The following is a 15571-nucleotide window of genomic DNA, read 5'->3' on the forward strand; positions in this document are numbered from 1 at the left end:
TTCTTTTCAATCATGTCTGATTCTTTGTGATCATATTTGATGTTTTCTTGACAAAGATACTTGAGTGGTTTGCCATTTTCTTTTCTAGCTCATTTTACAGATGAGGAAACTTAGGCAAAAAGAAGTTTAATGATTTTCCCAGAATCAACAGCTAGTGTCTTGGGTCAAATTTGAACTGGGGAGATGAGTCTTTTTGACTCTACCCAATAGCATGGATGTATATTTCAGGTCCTGCCATCTTTTTCCAAATAATAATTATGATTTTATTTATATGTATATAAACACATACACATATATAGACACAATCATAGATTTAGAAATGGAGAGTACCTTTAAGGTCATTTTGTCCAGACACATTTTACAATTGAGGAAATCAAGGCCCAGAATGTTTAATTACTTGCCTAAAGTCACATAGGCATTAAATGACTGAGTTTTGGCTTTAACTCAGGATGACTGACTCCAAATCTAGAATTATCTCTATTATACCATACTACCTCTAGTTTCCAAGTGCTTCCCCCACAAAATCCCTGTATAAGATGTATAATGTTAGTGTTAATCTGCTGGGTTTGTAAAGCTTATAATGGTTAGAATTCAATCTAATTAAGCAAATTATTGCTAATAAGAAAGGAGATGATGTTGAAAAGATATGGTGATTAAAAGATAAATGTGACATCAACTCAGCTTTCAAAGATCTTAAATTTAATGGACTGAGACCTCTCTATTAAGCTCTTTTGATAGACAGGAACTTCTTATCAGCATCTCTGCCCTCATGATGTTGATGGTTGTATCTGTATAGGTAGCCCAGTGAACTACTGGCAGTGCCAGAAGGAAGAAGTCATCAAAGTGAACATTTGGAATTGCCTCTGTAATATCAGCATCTGAGGTGCTGATAATGATGATATTCTTTGAAATTTTATTGAATTTAGGGGCAGCTAGGTGGCACAGTAGATAGAGCACCACCCTTGAATTCAGGAGGACCTGAGTTCAAATCTGATCTCAGACATTTAACACTTCCTAGCTGTGTGACCCTGGGCAAGTCACTTAACCCCAGCCTGGGGGGGGGGGAGAAATTTAATTGAATTTATAAAAGAAAATTATGATTTGTTAGGAGTAAAATAGATTTGTAAAATTTATAATGTGTTTAGATTAATTCTCATGAATATTCTTTTATAGATTTGTCATTTTAATAGAATAAACTTCTGAAGACAACATATTCATAGCTTGAACATTTCTGAAAGATATTTAAAATATTTTGAAGTGTTAAATTTGCACATTAGTTTATAATTTTATAAATTACAAAAATAAAAAAATTATATGAGAATGACAAAGTTACAATTGTTTTTAATTTATAGAAAAGGTAAAAACAAATTAGAGTTTAAAGTTTTAATAGATTACCCATGTATTATTAAACTAATTGTAATATTTGTTGAGATTTTTATTGTTTTCCCTTTTAAAAAATATAACCCCTCAAAATATTCAGATCAGTGACATTATCCTTATAGATTATTTTTTTTCCTAGCTGACAAGACAATTCAGGCTGTTTATACAGAGTATTAAACTATCTTGCACTTTAAAATATAGCAAAATCTAATCTTTAATATGTACTAGTAAATCAATGGGTTTTTTTCCTGATTTTTTATATTTCTCTTTTCTTATATCTATTTTATAGATGGCTTTGGAAGATTCAGAACAAAAACAAAATCTTCTTCATTCAGTTTATTCTGACCTGGAAGAATTTTCAATGATCTTTGAAACAGATGACTTAGCACCAATTAAATTAAACCAACTAAGTGCTAGAGTTACAACTTTACAGCAAAAACTAATGGCAAGTCTTCCACAGATCCAGCACATGGCTGATGTAAGTTTTCTTGCAGTTTAAAGATTGCTTTGTTATTTTAACTTATATGTATTTTACCAAAGAATAACTTCATTGTTTTGTTATAGTTATCTCTTGATTATCTATTGGCCTCAGGGCTAAATAATAATAAAAATCTATTGCATTGTGCCAGACTACTTCAGTTTTCTTATATCAGTGCAGCAAATAGTGCTGGACCTGGATTCAGAAATCCTTGAATTTAAATCCAGACACAGACATTCACTAACTGTGTGATTCTGAGCAAAGCACTTAACTTCTGTAAAATGAGGATAATAAGCATCTACCTTGCAGGGTTGTGAGAATCACAACGATATTTTTTAGAGCTTAGCACAGTGCTTGGCTCTTGGTAGGCACTAATATGAATGTACATTCCCTTCTCATCTTTTCTTCAATCCTCCATATGTCAAAGTGATTTCCCTCAGAGTCAGGTGTGACTATATCATTCTTCTACCCAATAAACTCCAATAGCTCCCTTTTGCCTCTAAGATCAATTACGAAGTACTATTTTGGCTTTCAATAAAGTCATTCTCAGCCCTACACCAACCTACCTTTCCAGTCTCATTGAATATAACTGCCCTTCTAGTATTCTCCAAGCCAGTCAAATTGAGGTTGTCATGAAATAACATATAAAAAACCCTTTGAAAATAATAATGTAGGGAAAGCTAGGTGGTGCAGTGGATAGGGCACCAGCTCTGAATTCAGGAGGACCCGAGTTCATCTGTGGTCTCAGACACTTAACACTTCCTAGCTGTATGACCCTGGGCAAGTCACTTAACCCCAGACTCAGAAAAAGAAAAAAAGAAAGAAAGAAAATAAAAGAATAATGTGCTGTACAAATGATAGTGGTTGTGATGATTTATTGAAATTTTGAATATTACAAGTTAGATATGTTCATATCTGTATTAAAACATATCTCAATGATGAGTAAAATGAGCAGAACCAGGAGAACATTGTATACAATTTAAGAAGATTATGTGATGATAAAATGTGATGGACTTAGATCTTCTCAGCAATATGTTAATTCAAGGCAATTCCAATAGAATTGTGCCAGTTGCATCCAGAGACAGAACTATGGAGACTGAATGTGCATCAAAGCATAATATTTTTTTGTTATTGGTGGCTGGTTATTTGCTTGTTTTTTTTTTCTTTCTGGAGAAAAGAAAGGGGAAGAAAAGGAGAAAAATTTGGAACATAAAGTTTTGTAAAAGTGAATGTTGAAAACTATTTTTGCATGTATTTGGAAAAATAAAATACTTTTAAAAATTAAAAAAAGGGGGGGAAAGAATATCTCAAAGCCAAAATTGAATTATTTAAGGATGTTCACAGTTTGCAATAATTCATACTATAGTGGATAATTATGTACATTATTTTGGATTGCCCATATATCCATTGAACACTTTTTTAAAAAAAATTTTCCCCCTGAGGCCATTGGGGTTAAGTGACTTGCCCAGGATCACACAGCTAGGAAGTATTAAGTGTCTGAGACCAGATTTAAACTCAGGTCCTCCTGAATTCAGGGCTGCGTCTATCCACTGCTCCACTGCACACTTTTATTAATAAGAAGAATTGAGTATATAGACTAAGTGAGACTCCTGCCTATGAGTCAGACTATAAGCATTAAGTGCCTACTAAATAACAATCAATCACTGTACTAAACACAGGGGATACAAAAAGAGACAAAAGACACTCTCTCTATAAGCTCCCAATCTAAACAAGCTGTTTAACAACATAATACTATAGTATAGTAATGTAAAATTATGTAATATAATAATTTATAATATTATAATTGTGCAATCTCCAGTGAATTGTGGAGAGTTTTTGGCCCAAGTCTGAGATTGTATCAGTGTAAAATATTTTCAGGTAAGGAGCTTCTTTCTACCCATGATGCTGTCTGGCAACTCTTCAATTATTTGCAGTCTTTAAAAGTCATCTGAAGGCACTGAATGTTTAAATGACTTGCTTATAGTAATACAGGGCAGCCATTGGGCCTAGAGTCAAGAAGACTCATTTTCCTGAGTTCAAATCTGACCTCAAACACTTCCTGTGTGACCTTGGCCAATCCTGTTTGCCTCAGTTTCTTCATTGTAAAATGAGCTAGAAAGGGAAATGAAATAACACAATATTTTTTGCCAAGAAACTCACAAAGAGTCATATATAACTGAATAATAACAAGGTGGCCTAGTGAAGAAAACATTAGACTTGAAATCAGAACATTATAACTACAAATCTAATCTCAAATACTTACTAGCTGAGTGGACAGTTACTTAATCCTGTTTGCCTCAGTTTCCTCATTTGAAAAATGAGCTATAGAAGGAAATGGCAAACCATGCCAGTATTTTTGCCAAGAAAATCCCAAATGGGATAACAACAATCATACTACTGAAATGACTGAACAACAACAAAATTGTCTCATGGCCTGTATGGGTCAGAACTGGGATTTGAGGTCTCCTTGACTAAAGAGTGCACAACTACATACTTATAGTTATTTTTTTTTCTTTTATTAAAGCTTTTTTAATTTTCAAAACATACACATGGACAAATTTTCAGTGTTGACCCTTGCAAAACCTTGTGTTCCAAATTTTCTTCCCTTCTCCCCTCCCTTTCCCCTAGATAGCAAGTAATACAATGTATGTTAAAAATACGTTAAATTAATTATATGCATAAATATTTATACAATTATCTTGCTGCAGAAGAAAAATCAGATCAGAAAGGGAAAAAATGAGAACAAAAACAAAATGCAAGCAAACAACAATAAAAAGAATGAACATGCTATGTTGTGATCCACACTCAGTTCCCACAGTCCTCTCTCTGGGTGTAGATGGCTCTCTTCATCACAAGATCATTGGAATTGCCCTCAATCATCTCATTGTTGAAAAGAGCCACCTCCATCAGAATTGATCATCACATAATCTTGCTGTTGCTGTGTACAATGATCTCCTGGTTCTGCTCATTTCGCTCAGCATCAGTTCATATAGTTCTCTCCAGGCCTTTCTGAAATCATCCTGCTGGTCATTTCTTACAGAACAATAATATTCCATAACATTTATATATCATGATCAGCCATTCTCCAACTATTTGGCGACCATTCAGTTTCTAGTTTCTTGCCACTACAAAAAGGGCTGCCACAAACATTTTTGCACATGTGGGTCCCTTTCCTTCCTTTATGATCTTATTGGAATATAATTCCAGTAGATACACTGCCGGATCAATAGGATATGCACAGTTTGATAGCCTTTTGGGTATAGATCCAATTTGCTCTTCATCAACAATGTATTAGTGTTTTCCCACATTTTCCATTTTTCCCGCATCCCCTCCAACATTCATTATTCTCTTTTACTGTCATCTTAGCCAATCTGACAGGTATGTAGTGGTATCTCAGAGTTGTTTTAATTTGCATAGCGATTTAGAGCATTTTTCATATAACTATAAATGGTTTTAATTTCTTCATCTGAAAATTGTCTTACAGTTGCTTAATAGTTATAAAAGCAATAAACATAATTGATGATGGGATTGGTCAATTTTAATAGAGCTAAATGACATAGAATGTCTGGGTTTGGTATGAAAATACATATTGGATAAGTACCAGACTTGTGATTTCATTTGTATGGAATATCTGAAAAAGGAAATTCTCTATCATTGTAGGTTGGTACCTTCTCTTTAATTTATATTTTTAGAGAATTGCTACAACACTGAGATGTTGCTAGGTTACTTAAATAGGATCACAAAGCCAGTATGTGTCAGAAGTGGTGGATTATGCACATGTAGCATCAGGAGAGCTCCGCAGTGCTGAGTCTGAAATCCAGAAGACCTGGTTTAAAATCCTGCCTCTAGATACTTACCAGCTATGCGACACTGGGAAAGTCAATTTGCCTGTTTGCCTCAATTTCTTTCATTATAAAATGGGAATAATAATAGTACCTGCTTCTCAGGTTTCTTATGAAAATAAAAGGAAAAGCACTTAGCATAATGACTGGCACATGTCTGGCACTATATAAATGCTATCTATCATTATCATCATCATCATCATTATCATTATTATTGAACTCAGATCTTCCTGATTGCAATGCCAGTTCTCTGTCCACACCTCAAGTGTCAAACATGAAGTTTTGCCTTCTCAAGTACATTAAAATGTAATTCATATCAGATGTTGATGTGCTGATAAAAAAGACATAAATAAATATATGTGGTTTTCTAAGTCAGTATGTGGATAATAGTAATTCTTAAATATGTTTTAGTGGCCCCTGTTTCTATTTGATTTTGATACAGCTGCATTACATCAGCATCTTGATCTCTCGAGAATCTAATCAATACCAATAAAAAGTCTTTGCATGTGTGACTAATGTACAATGAAACAAATCAGTTTTTTTAAAAAATTATTGCTTCTTAAATTTTAGGAGGTAGTTGCTATTGAAACTGAAGTAAAATCAATAGAGAAGAAAGTTTCAAAAATCAAAGCTATCCTGTTCTCCAAAGAAATATTTGATTTTTCTCCTGAGGAACATCTTAAGCATGGAGAGGTGAGTGTGGATTATTAAAAACATTTTCTGAATCTTTATATTGTGTTTCTGCTGTTTCTCAGATATGTAACTGCTGCAATATACTAATGAAGAATTATTTATAAAAGGCTTACTAGGTACAAGGCAGCACAAATAAGGAAGGAATAGAATGAGAATCTGTCCACCTGATATTTGTGGCTTCCAAAAAATATCACATTGGGGGCAGCTAGGTGGCGCAGTGGATAGAGCACCCGCCCTGAAGTCAGGAGAACTTGAATTCAAATGTGGTCTTAGACACTTAACACGTCCTAGCTGTATGATCCTGGGCAAGTCACTTAACCCTAATTGCCTCTTTAAAAAAAAAAAAAAAAAAAAAAAATTGTATGCAAAGGATTGTACTAGGACCTGGAGGATGAACGAAGCTTAGGTAAAACAATATGCTCAATATGCTTAGATCAAAACAATAGTCCCCAGTAATTAATTGTTATATATTTTGGACAAATGATGGTAGAAGCATAAAATTTGATGATGGGGAAATATACCTACCCCCATTTCTTTAAATTAAAAGTCTTCTTACAATTCCCAAATATTATTTCCAATATTAAGTAATAGAACTTGTCACCTTTAAATACTTAGACTTTGCAGTTACTTTTTCTTTCACATTTATATAACATTGGCAACTTTTTCTGTAGGTCATACTTGAAAATATAAAGCCCATGAAGAAGTCCATTGCTGAAATAGAGTCTTACCAAGTGGTCCTGCAGTTGCCTGAAACAGGAATGAAATCTTTGCCAGTATTTGAAAGAACAAATCAACTTTCACAAGAGGTGAAAATGTTAGAAAAGATGACCCATGAACAAAATGAATTACTGAAGGTGAGTGATTTATACTGACATAAAATTTAGTAGACAGAAATGTCATACCAAGATTGATATTTCCATTTTCATTTTTTAACAGTGGAGAGTACTGATCTTTATTGCTGCAATCTGTTCTCCTATAGCTAGGTGGTGCAATGGATAGAGTCCTAAGCTTAGAATCAGGAAAACCTGGATTCAAATTTGGCCTCAGATGTTTTCTAGTTTTGTGAAAGGTATTTAAATCTTTGTTTGCCTACATTTTATTAAAACTCCAAAGCAATAAAAAAATTTTGGCCATCTCACCTAGAATGGATATTGCTAAAAATTAGGACAATATGTTCAGTTTAATTTTTATTTTTTTATCCTCTTATTCTTTATTGTCCTGAGTCAAAAAAGAAAGACAGAAACAAAGGAACAAAGAAATAAGCAAAGAAAGAAATAAAAAAGAAAAGAATATTATAGCCCAATTTGTGTTATAAAGTGGCTTCATTATAAGACAAAAGAACAAGAAAGGTAGAGGAAATTATATTTTATTCTAAATCAGTTATCAAACTGTAACTCAAATTTCACCATTTGTTATAGTAGTGGGAATCAAGTGTACTTAGGTACATTTCAATGAAGACAACATTGTTGATGAAGACCATTAGATTATAGTCCATTTCTTTTAGTGCATCAAAGATCTTTCTAAGTGCCTTATCATAGGCAACTGAGAACAAGTTATTTGTATATACCAGCCACTAAATAAAGTTGGATTATGAGTGTTTGTGACTAGGGCTGGTAAATAAATATTAATACTCTGGTACTGATTTTTAAAAAAACTATATTGTTAGTCATAAAATGAAAAAAAAAATTTTGCATTCATACTGAGAAAAATTCTTCACCCACTATTGTGAGGTAGCCTCAAGCCAGTTTCAGTGATTCAGGTTCTAGATTGGAACAAAATGAGACACAAGTAGACCCTCAATATTTAACATTTATTTAGCCATAGCATGGAAAGAATATTCAGCAAGAGTACAGTACTTGTTCAGATTGAGGCAGCCATCTTTGTCTCTACATAGAAGTATGTCTGTTCAGAAGACTAATTTGAGTCACATAGCAGTGGGCCATCCTTAATGTTTGAAGGACACTAATTCCATGAGATGACCTTTTAATTTCCCAAGTGCCTGGGAAGATATGCCAGAAGCTCAGTCCTAGAGTCAAGTCTCAAAGATACCTTCCCTACATCTTGGAGAAAAAGCTAGCTTAAGCAAGCTTCTTGGCAAGAACAATTAAATGTTGTTCCTAACAATACCACTCCTTGGTGGCAAGGTCCTAAAGGTTTACTACAGGACCTTCCACTTTTTATATGGCTTTAAGGTCATAATAAGACAACTCTGATGTTAGATATGAAAGAAACTCACTATTAGCAGAATTAAAGAAGGAGCTTAGTGCAAGTAAAAGAAAATCAAGAGGAAAAAAATATAGCTGGCAATGTCCCCTGAACAAGGGGACTAAATATGAAGTTGAACTAGGAGTGACTGAATATAGAGGAGAACAAAGAACAAAAATTTCAGGCTTCACTTACCTCTTTGGAACAACTAAGTCCTGAATTTCTCATATAATTAATGAAGCAATCACCACTATTATTCAATATTGTACTAGAAATGCTAGCTATAACAATTAAGACAAGAAAAAGAAGTTGAAAGAATAAAAACAGATAATGAGGAAACTATTTCAATAAATTATTAATGCCCAGATATCCTTGAACCAGAGAATAAATAGAAACCAAAAGAATCCACTAATCATCTGAAAGGGATCCCAAGATGAAAATTTCTATTGAAGAAGCCATAAATGTGGTCCCTAAGAAAAAATTCCTATGACCAGATATATTCAAAAGTAAACTATACTATTTATGGATCTTAATACTAATTGTTTGAAAAAAGAAATAAAGAAGGATCCTATTCCTTTTATGACACAAATATGGTTTTGTTAACAACCAAGGAGAGAAAAACTCAGAGAAAATAATTGTACTAGAAATGCAAACTAATGATGAAATTGCTGAACAACTTGTGGTATGATTGTGATAGAATAGTGTTGTGCTCTAAGAAATTATGCCAGGTGGTTTCAGGAAAAAAATGGGGAATACTTATCCTAATTGACACAAAGTCAGTGCATTGTACACAGTAATAACAATAATGTAAAAATGACCAATTGTTAAAGTCTTAGCTACTCTGATCAAGGCAATGACTGAAGGTAATTCCTCATGATAAAAAGTTCTCTCCACCCTTAGAGAGAGAACTAATGAACTTTGAATGCAGATCAAAGCATACCTTTTTTAAAACTTTATTTTTGTTTTCTATAGACCTTAGATCACTTGCTAGACCACAATCAAGTAATCAGGAATCCTTCAATGTTTTCTCATATACTAGCCATGCAACTTACAGCTTAGCCCATTGAGAGGATCTGTCAGGCTCTCTTTTCCTTAGGTTATTCCATTATCAGATCAATGGCTGCTGAATTACAGCTATATTTGCCTCCCTGATGATAGGTGAAGTCATTGGCAAATCAGGCAAATGGTATTCTTAGGGAGCCAGCCACATAGTCAAGAGCTCAACAGATTAGTGGAAAAGGACAGCCTCTGGAAGAGTCTCTATTTGATCACAAGAGTGCTAACACTTTAAAGACCCAGGCAACCACATCTCGAATATATTATTTCCATTTAACAATATAGACCTCCTTTGCTTTATTTAACTTGTTAGAGACACCCTCTTAGAACTTCTAACTCCTAATAAGCAACTGTTAGGATTACTAAGTGAGAACTCAGGTTGTCTGGTTGGTGACAAGGTGAGAATTCAGGTTTTCTGGACAATTACAAGGTGAGAACTCAGGTTGACTTGATAGAGGGGGCAAGCTCATTGGCTGGGGTGGTTCTTCCCAGAAGCCCTTGCATTATCCCACGCCCATTCTCTGGGAGGATAAAAAGAGACAGCACTGGGCGCAGAGAGCAGATCGGCCTGGAGAAGGATAAGAGCTGGAGGAGATTCAAGAAAAAGACTCTGCATTGCATCAGGCTTGACGGGGCTCTCTGCAGGAAGGGAAGTCACTTCTAAGGTCAAGAGTTAACAGCAACTGCCTGGAGACAACGGTTCACTACAGGAAGAAGAATCTGTCCGAGAGATTTGAGTAGACACAGCAGATCTCTTCCCAGAGAGTGATCCGGCAGCTTCTAGAGACGACAGCTCGTTACAATTGGCGCCCAACGTGGGGCAAGGACTTTTGCTTATCCTGACAAGAAGAGCTAGACCAGACCTTCGCAATTTGGCACCCGAACAGGGACAGACACGGTCCTGATTCCAGTGGAAAAGCTTCCGATCTAGATCTCAGTCTCTCTGACCCAGAACCGTGAGTAAAGAGGAAACTTTGTTAAAGATTAAGTGAGCGTGCTAATAGATAAATAAGGAACTTAACTTGTTAAGGGCTAAACCAGGAATCTCTTATAGCTGAAATGGGGCAGATGTTAGCTATATTCAATCCCTGGACCTCAGCCGACTCATCCCCAGCCCCAGAAGCAACCTCAGCTCCACCCCCATTCAGGAGTGGTACTATAGAGAGTATAATCAACATAATTGAGGAGCAGAGTTTACTTGTAACCTGGGTACAGATTGCTAAACTCTTGGCTGCATTAAGACACACATCCCCTTGGTTCTTAGAGGAAGAAAAGATAGATATAGATAAATGGAAGCTAGTGGGATATGAAATGAAAGAATTTCAAGCAAAAAATGGGCCTCGTTCAATTTCTGCAGAAGTATTTTATATCTACAACATAGTTCAATTAGCCTTAAACTATCAAGCAAGTTGTAGGAAAAGGAAAAGTTCTAAAAATGAACAGAGGAGGAAGTGTGAGGAAAAAAGGAAAGATCAAGATCTTTCCCTAGAGCAAGAGGATTTAAATGAGGAATTATGGTATGATTCTCTTGAAGAAGCTTCAACCCTGCCTAGAGAACAGATTATTGACAGGCCCACATCAACCCCACCTTCAGAGATGGAGGAAGAAAGAGAGGAAGAGGCAGAAACACAAACAGAATTGCCTGTGAAGAAGCCTAAGCCTATGACAAGATTAGAAAAAGCATTGGTTAAAGCTAAGAGAGAAGGACAGGATATAAGTGATTTTATACATGCATATCCTGTGATTGAAAATACTGACTCTGTAGGTAAAAAAAGGAGAAGATATGCACCTTTAGATTTGAATAAAATTAAGGATTTGAAAAAAGGTTGTACCCTTTATGGGGCTACATCAGCTTATGTCAAAATGTTACTAGATGGTTTGTCTTATGAAGTCCTAACCCCGAATGATTGGAAATCCATAGCAAGGACATGTCTGGAACCTGGAGAAAATTTATTATGGCTTGCGGAATTTCATGAATTATGTAAAATTCAAGTCAGATGCAATTTGGAAATAGGAGTTAACACACAATTCACTTTTGAGCACTTGGCTGGTGAAGGTCGGTATGGAGAGAATTCAGAACAGATTAATTATACCATGACAATATATGAACAAATTGCTAAGGCTGCAATAAAAGCTTGGGGTGTCCTTCCTGGACAGAAAGATCGTGGAGAGGCTTTCACTAAAATACAGCAAGGTCCCAATGAACCTTTTGCAGATTTTGTGGGACGTTTGCAAACTGCTGTCAAAAGAACTATTGGAGAAAATTCAGCTACAGAAATAATGACCAGACATCTGGCTAGGGAAAATGCCAATGAGATTTGCAAAAGAATTATATGGGGATTAGACAAAGATGCTCCTTTAGAGGAGATCATAAGACGCTGTGCTACAGTGGGAACAAATGCTTTTTACACCCGGACAATGATGAATGTGGAAAGACAGGGTCCCTCCTGGCAAGGGACTTCTAGAGAAACTCGGCGATGTTTTCAATGTGGAAAAATTGGACATCTAAGAGCTCAGTGTAGGTATGGAGATACAGTGAGAAGACAGGGTGAGAGAAGACCTAAAACCCCATGTCCAAAATGCAACAGAGGACTCCATTGGGCATCAGAGTGTAGAATAATTCAGGGAAATGGGATGAGGGGCCCAGGTCCAGGGCCCCTGGCAAAAAAGACTTGGGGCATGATGGCAGCTGCTGTTACACCCAAAGAACCTTTAGAAGGCCAGGACTCTGATTTAATCAATCAGCAGAGAAGCAATCACATGGCAGAAAGGGATTACCTGATAAGTCAGTCAAAAGGCTAGATAGGTTAACTGCCTGGGAGAGAGGGTTTGCTTGTATTTCTTCAGCAGGAGAAGGAATCAGATGGGTGCCAACGAGTCATATTCGCCTTATCCATCAGAGAGAGACAGAAAAAGAGAAAGACCTCAAAATAAAGGAGAAGATCTAAGAAACATCTGACACTGAAAGAGCATGGATAATAAGAAGACTGTTAAAGAACTTTAAAAACCAGCAGGAATCATTGGACTTCCTCACACAAGATGAGAATAATGGACAATGGACTTATGGACATTTATAAATTTTCAATTTATGATTATGTTATATACTTCTAGCATGTGTTATGTTACTATGTTACTATGTGCTTATGTAATTCATGTAATTATCTGTAATACTTCCCATATTGATGGATTTATGTTTCAAGGTCATTTATGTAATTATCTGTAATACTTCCCATATTGATGGATTTATGTTTCAAGGTCATGACTGTCCTATGTTCTAAATCAAAAGAAAGGGGGAGATGTTAGGATTACTAAGTGAGAACTCAGGTTGTCTGGTTGGTGACAAGGTGAGAATTCAGGTTTTCTGGACAATTACAAGGTGAGAACTCAGGTTGACTTGATAGAGGGGGCAAGCTCATTGGCTGGGGTGGTTCTTCCCAGAAGCCCTTGCATTATCCCACGCCCATTCTCTGGGAGGATAAAAAGAGACAGCACTGGGCGCAGAGAGCAGATCGGCCTGGAGAAGGATAAGAGCTGGAGGAGATTCAAGAAAAAGACTCTGCATTGCATCAGGCTTGACGGGGCTCTCTGCAGGAAGGGAAGTCACTTCTAAGGTCAAGAGTTAACAGCAACTGCCTGGAGACAACGGTTCACTACAGGAAGAAGAATCTGTCCGAGAGATTTGAGTAGACACAGCAGATCTCTTCCCAGAGAGTGATCCGGCAGCTTCTAGAGACGACAGCTCGTTACAAGCAACTATTAAAAAAAAAAGGATAATGATACAGACCTGTATCATCCATTCAGTAGCAACTAGGATCCAGCAACACAGTTACAACTTTTCCAAAATTGCATAATAACTGACAACTTCAGAGGGCTTGGTTAATCACTTCTCAGTATGTTCTTTATGGGAAGAGACCTCCAAATATATGGCCCCAAGGGAAAAAGACTGTTGGGTGGCCCATTTCACATCTTTCAAGATTACAGCTTATTTTGGCCTCAATTTGAAAGAGACAAAATTTTAGATAACTTCATATTTCAAGGTCATCAGGATTCCCCAGAGAGGTATCCTTAAAATCTAAAGGGTATATTCTGTTTCTACCTTCCTTTTTAGATTTTATACAAACAAGTGCCTATAATTTCGTCTGAACTGTGTCCAGAATCTTATGAACAATTTCTCATTTACTGTATTCCTCCACCCTTGACTGAGTGGACTAGATCCCACTAGATTTTCTTAGTATTGACCTCTCTCATCCCTTGTCCTTCATATATCCATATGTCCATCATCTGATCTAGGGACTTCTGCCACTGTGGAATCATCTGGCCCAGCCAACGTTGTGTTATCCATGTAGGTGTAGGTTCTCCCTCCCTCTGGTTGGAGAGTGTGGGAGATGGAAATCTGAAAGCTTCTGCTTTCATTATGCCCTCATGTAATGTAATCTCTCCCACACCCCTACTTTTCAGCATCTTTTTTATATGTCTCCCCTATTAGATTATCCTCCTTGAGGTTAAGGACTGTCATGATTTTCTTTTTATTCTCAGTGATTAGCACAGAGAAGAAATATTTATTAACTCTGATTTAGTAAGAAGGAAAGTCCAGATAATCCTAGGAAACAACAGACTCCTTTCCAGATGAAAGCAAACTTCTCATAAGTCTCACCCATACAGAAACAGACAAAGGCATTATTTGAGATCGATAATACCATACCATTCATTGGGGGCTTAGACCCATCAAAGATGAGATGAGGAAGAGCCTTAGTAGTTGACATGACAACTATGGAGTGCCATCTACCATTTTTCTTCCTTACCAGTGACAAAAGGTTTTTTGTAAAAGGAGCAGGTAGAGTGAAGAGCTCCAGCTTCTTTCATCTCTGTCAATATGGAGGAAATAATTTTGACCCCTTCTTGGACTTGATATTGATATTTGAGATTTCAAGAGTTTCCTTTTGAAACTCCTCAATTACTGATATAGAGGCATAGCCTCTCTATAGGTACCATCTTCCAAGAGCTCCTGTTTCTTTCTTCAGTGTTTTGCCATCTAAAAACCCTAATTGAGGCACTTCAGTGGACTTATTTGGAGAGAAAGGGAAATGTTATTTAATGTTTCCAGGGAAACTGGGGAGAGTTCAAATAACTTCCTAGCTTTTCTCTGCCATCTTGGCTCTGCCCTGGGATGTTATTATTGTAACCTTGACTACCACAGTCTAGCTACTTCTTTTTCAAACAGGGTGGAGGTTTTAAGGATGCTTTAGGTTTGGGAGGAGCTAAAGGAACCTTTTTCCCTCAGTGCTGGGTGTCATGGTAGAGTTTTACCAGCATTCTTTTAGACTGACTGTCAATTATCTCCTTTATCAACCTCCTGTTTCAGAAGCTACACCCAAAGCTTCCTCTGGAATGTATGTCTACTATCTCTTTTTTTTCTTTGTTTTCCCATAGTTATATGGCTATTCAAGTTTGCTTTACCAATTCTATGGTTACAATATGTACTCTTAACTTTGTCCATTCCATCCCCTCTTTTGGGACCATTAATACTGCTGGCAGCAAATTGTATACATCTTATAATGGTGAGAAATTATGTGCAAGATTATAAATTTGATCTATCAGTAATGTCATCAAATTAAGTAACTTAATCCTGAAATAGCTATACAGAAACTCTTTATAGACTGCTCTATTCACCACAATAGACTAAAGGTAAATTGGCAAAAAAAAGAATGATTCACTCTGTGTGTGTGTGTGTGTGTGTGTGTGTGTGTGTGTGTGTGTGTGTGTGTCTAGTAGTAATAATAAATAGTAGCATACTTGTTATTACTTTCCCTAAAATAAATGAAAAAGTCTATATGCAGGAAATTTCACAGGACTTACAATTTTCCTTTTTGTTCTTTTGGAGATGAACAGCGTTAAGTGCTTTGCCTAGGGTTATACA

At 36.2% G+C, this 15571-nt stretch overlaps 1 protein-coding gene across 4 annotated transcripts in view; it reads left to right on the forward strand.

Moving 5' to 3' along the window:
- SYNE2 (spectrin repeat containing nuclear envelope protein 2) overlaps nt 1–15571 on the forward strand; it is a 385421-nt gene that overhangs the window by 217648 nt on the left and 152202 nt on the right. For all 4 annotated transcript variants that reach the window (XM_074290333.1, XM_074290335.1, XM_074290334.1 and 1 more), the window contains exons 62-64: nt 1670–1858; nt 6271–6393; nt 7065–7247. In XM_074290333.1, the coding sequence (XP_074146434.1) occupies nt 1670–1858; nt 6271–6393; nt 7065–7247 (495 nt within the window). The remainder of the gene's footprint in view (nt 1–1669; nt 1859–6270; nt 6394–7064; nt 7248–15571) is intronic.

The sequence above is a fragment of the Sminthopsis crassicaudata genome, chromosome 2 (genome assembly GCF_048593235.1).
Source record: "Sminthopsis crassicaudata isolate SCR6 chromosome 2, ASM4859323v1, whole genome shotgun sequence".
In the NCBI taxonomy this organism is placed as follows: Eukaryota; Metazoa; Chordata; class Mammalia; order Dasyuromorphia; family Dasyuridae; genus Sminthopsis; species Sminthopsis crassicaudata.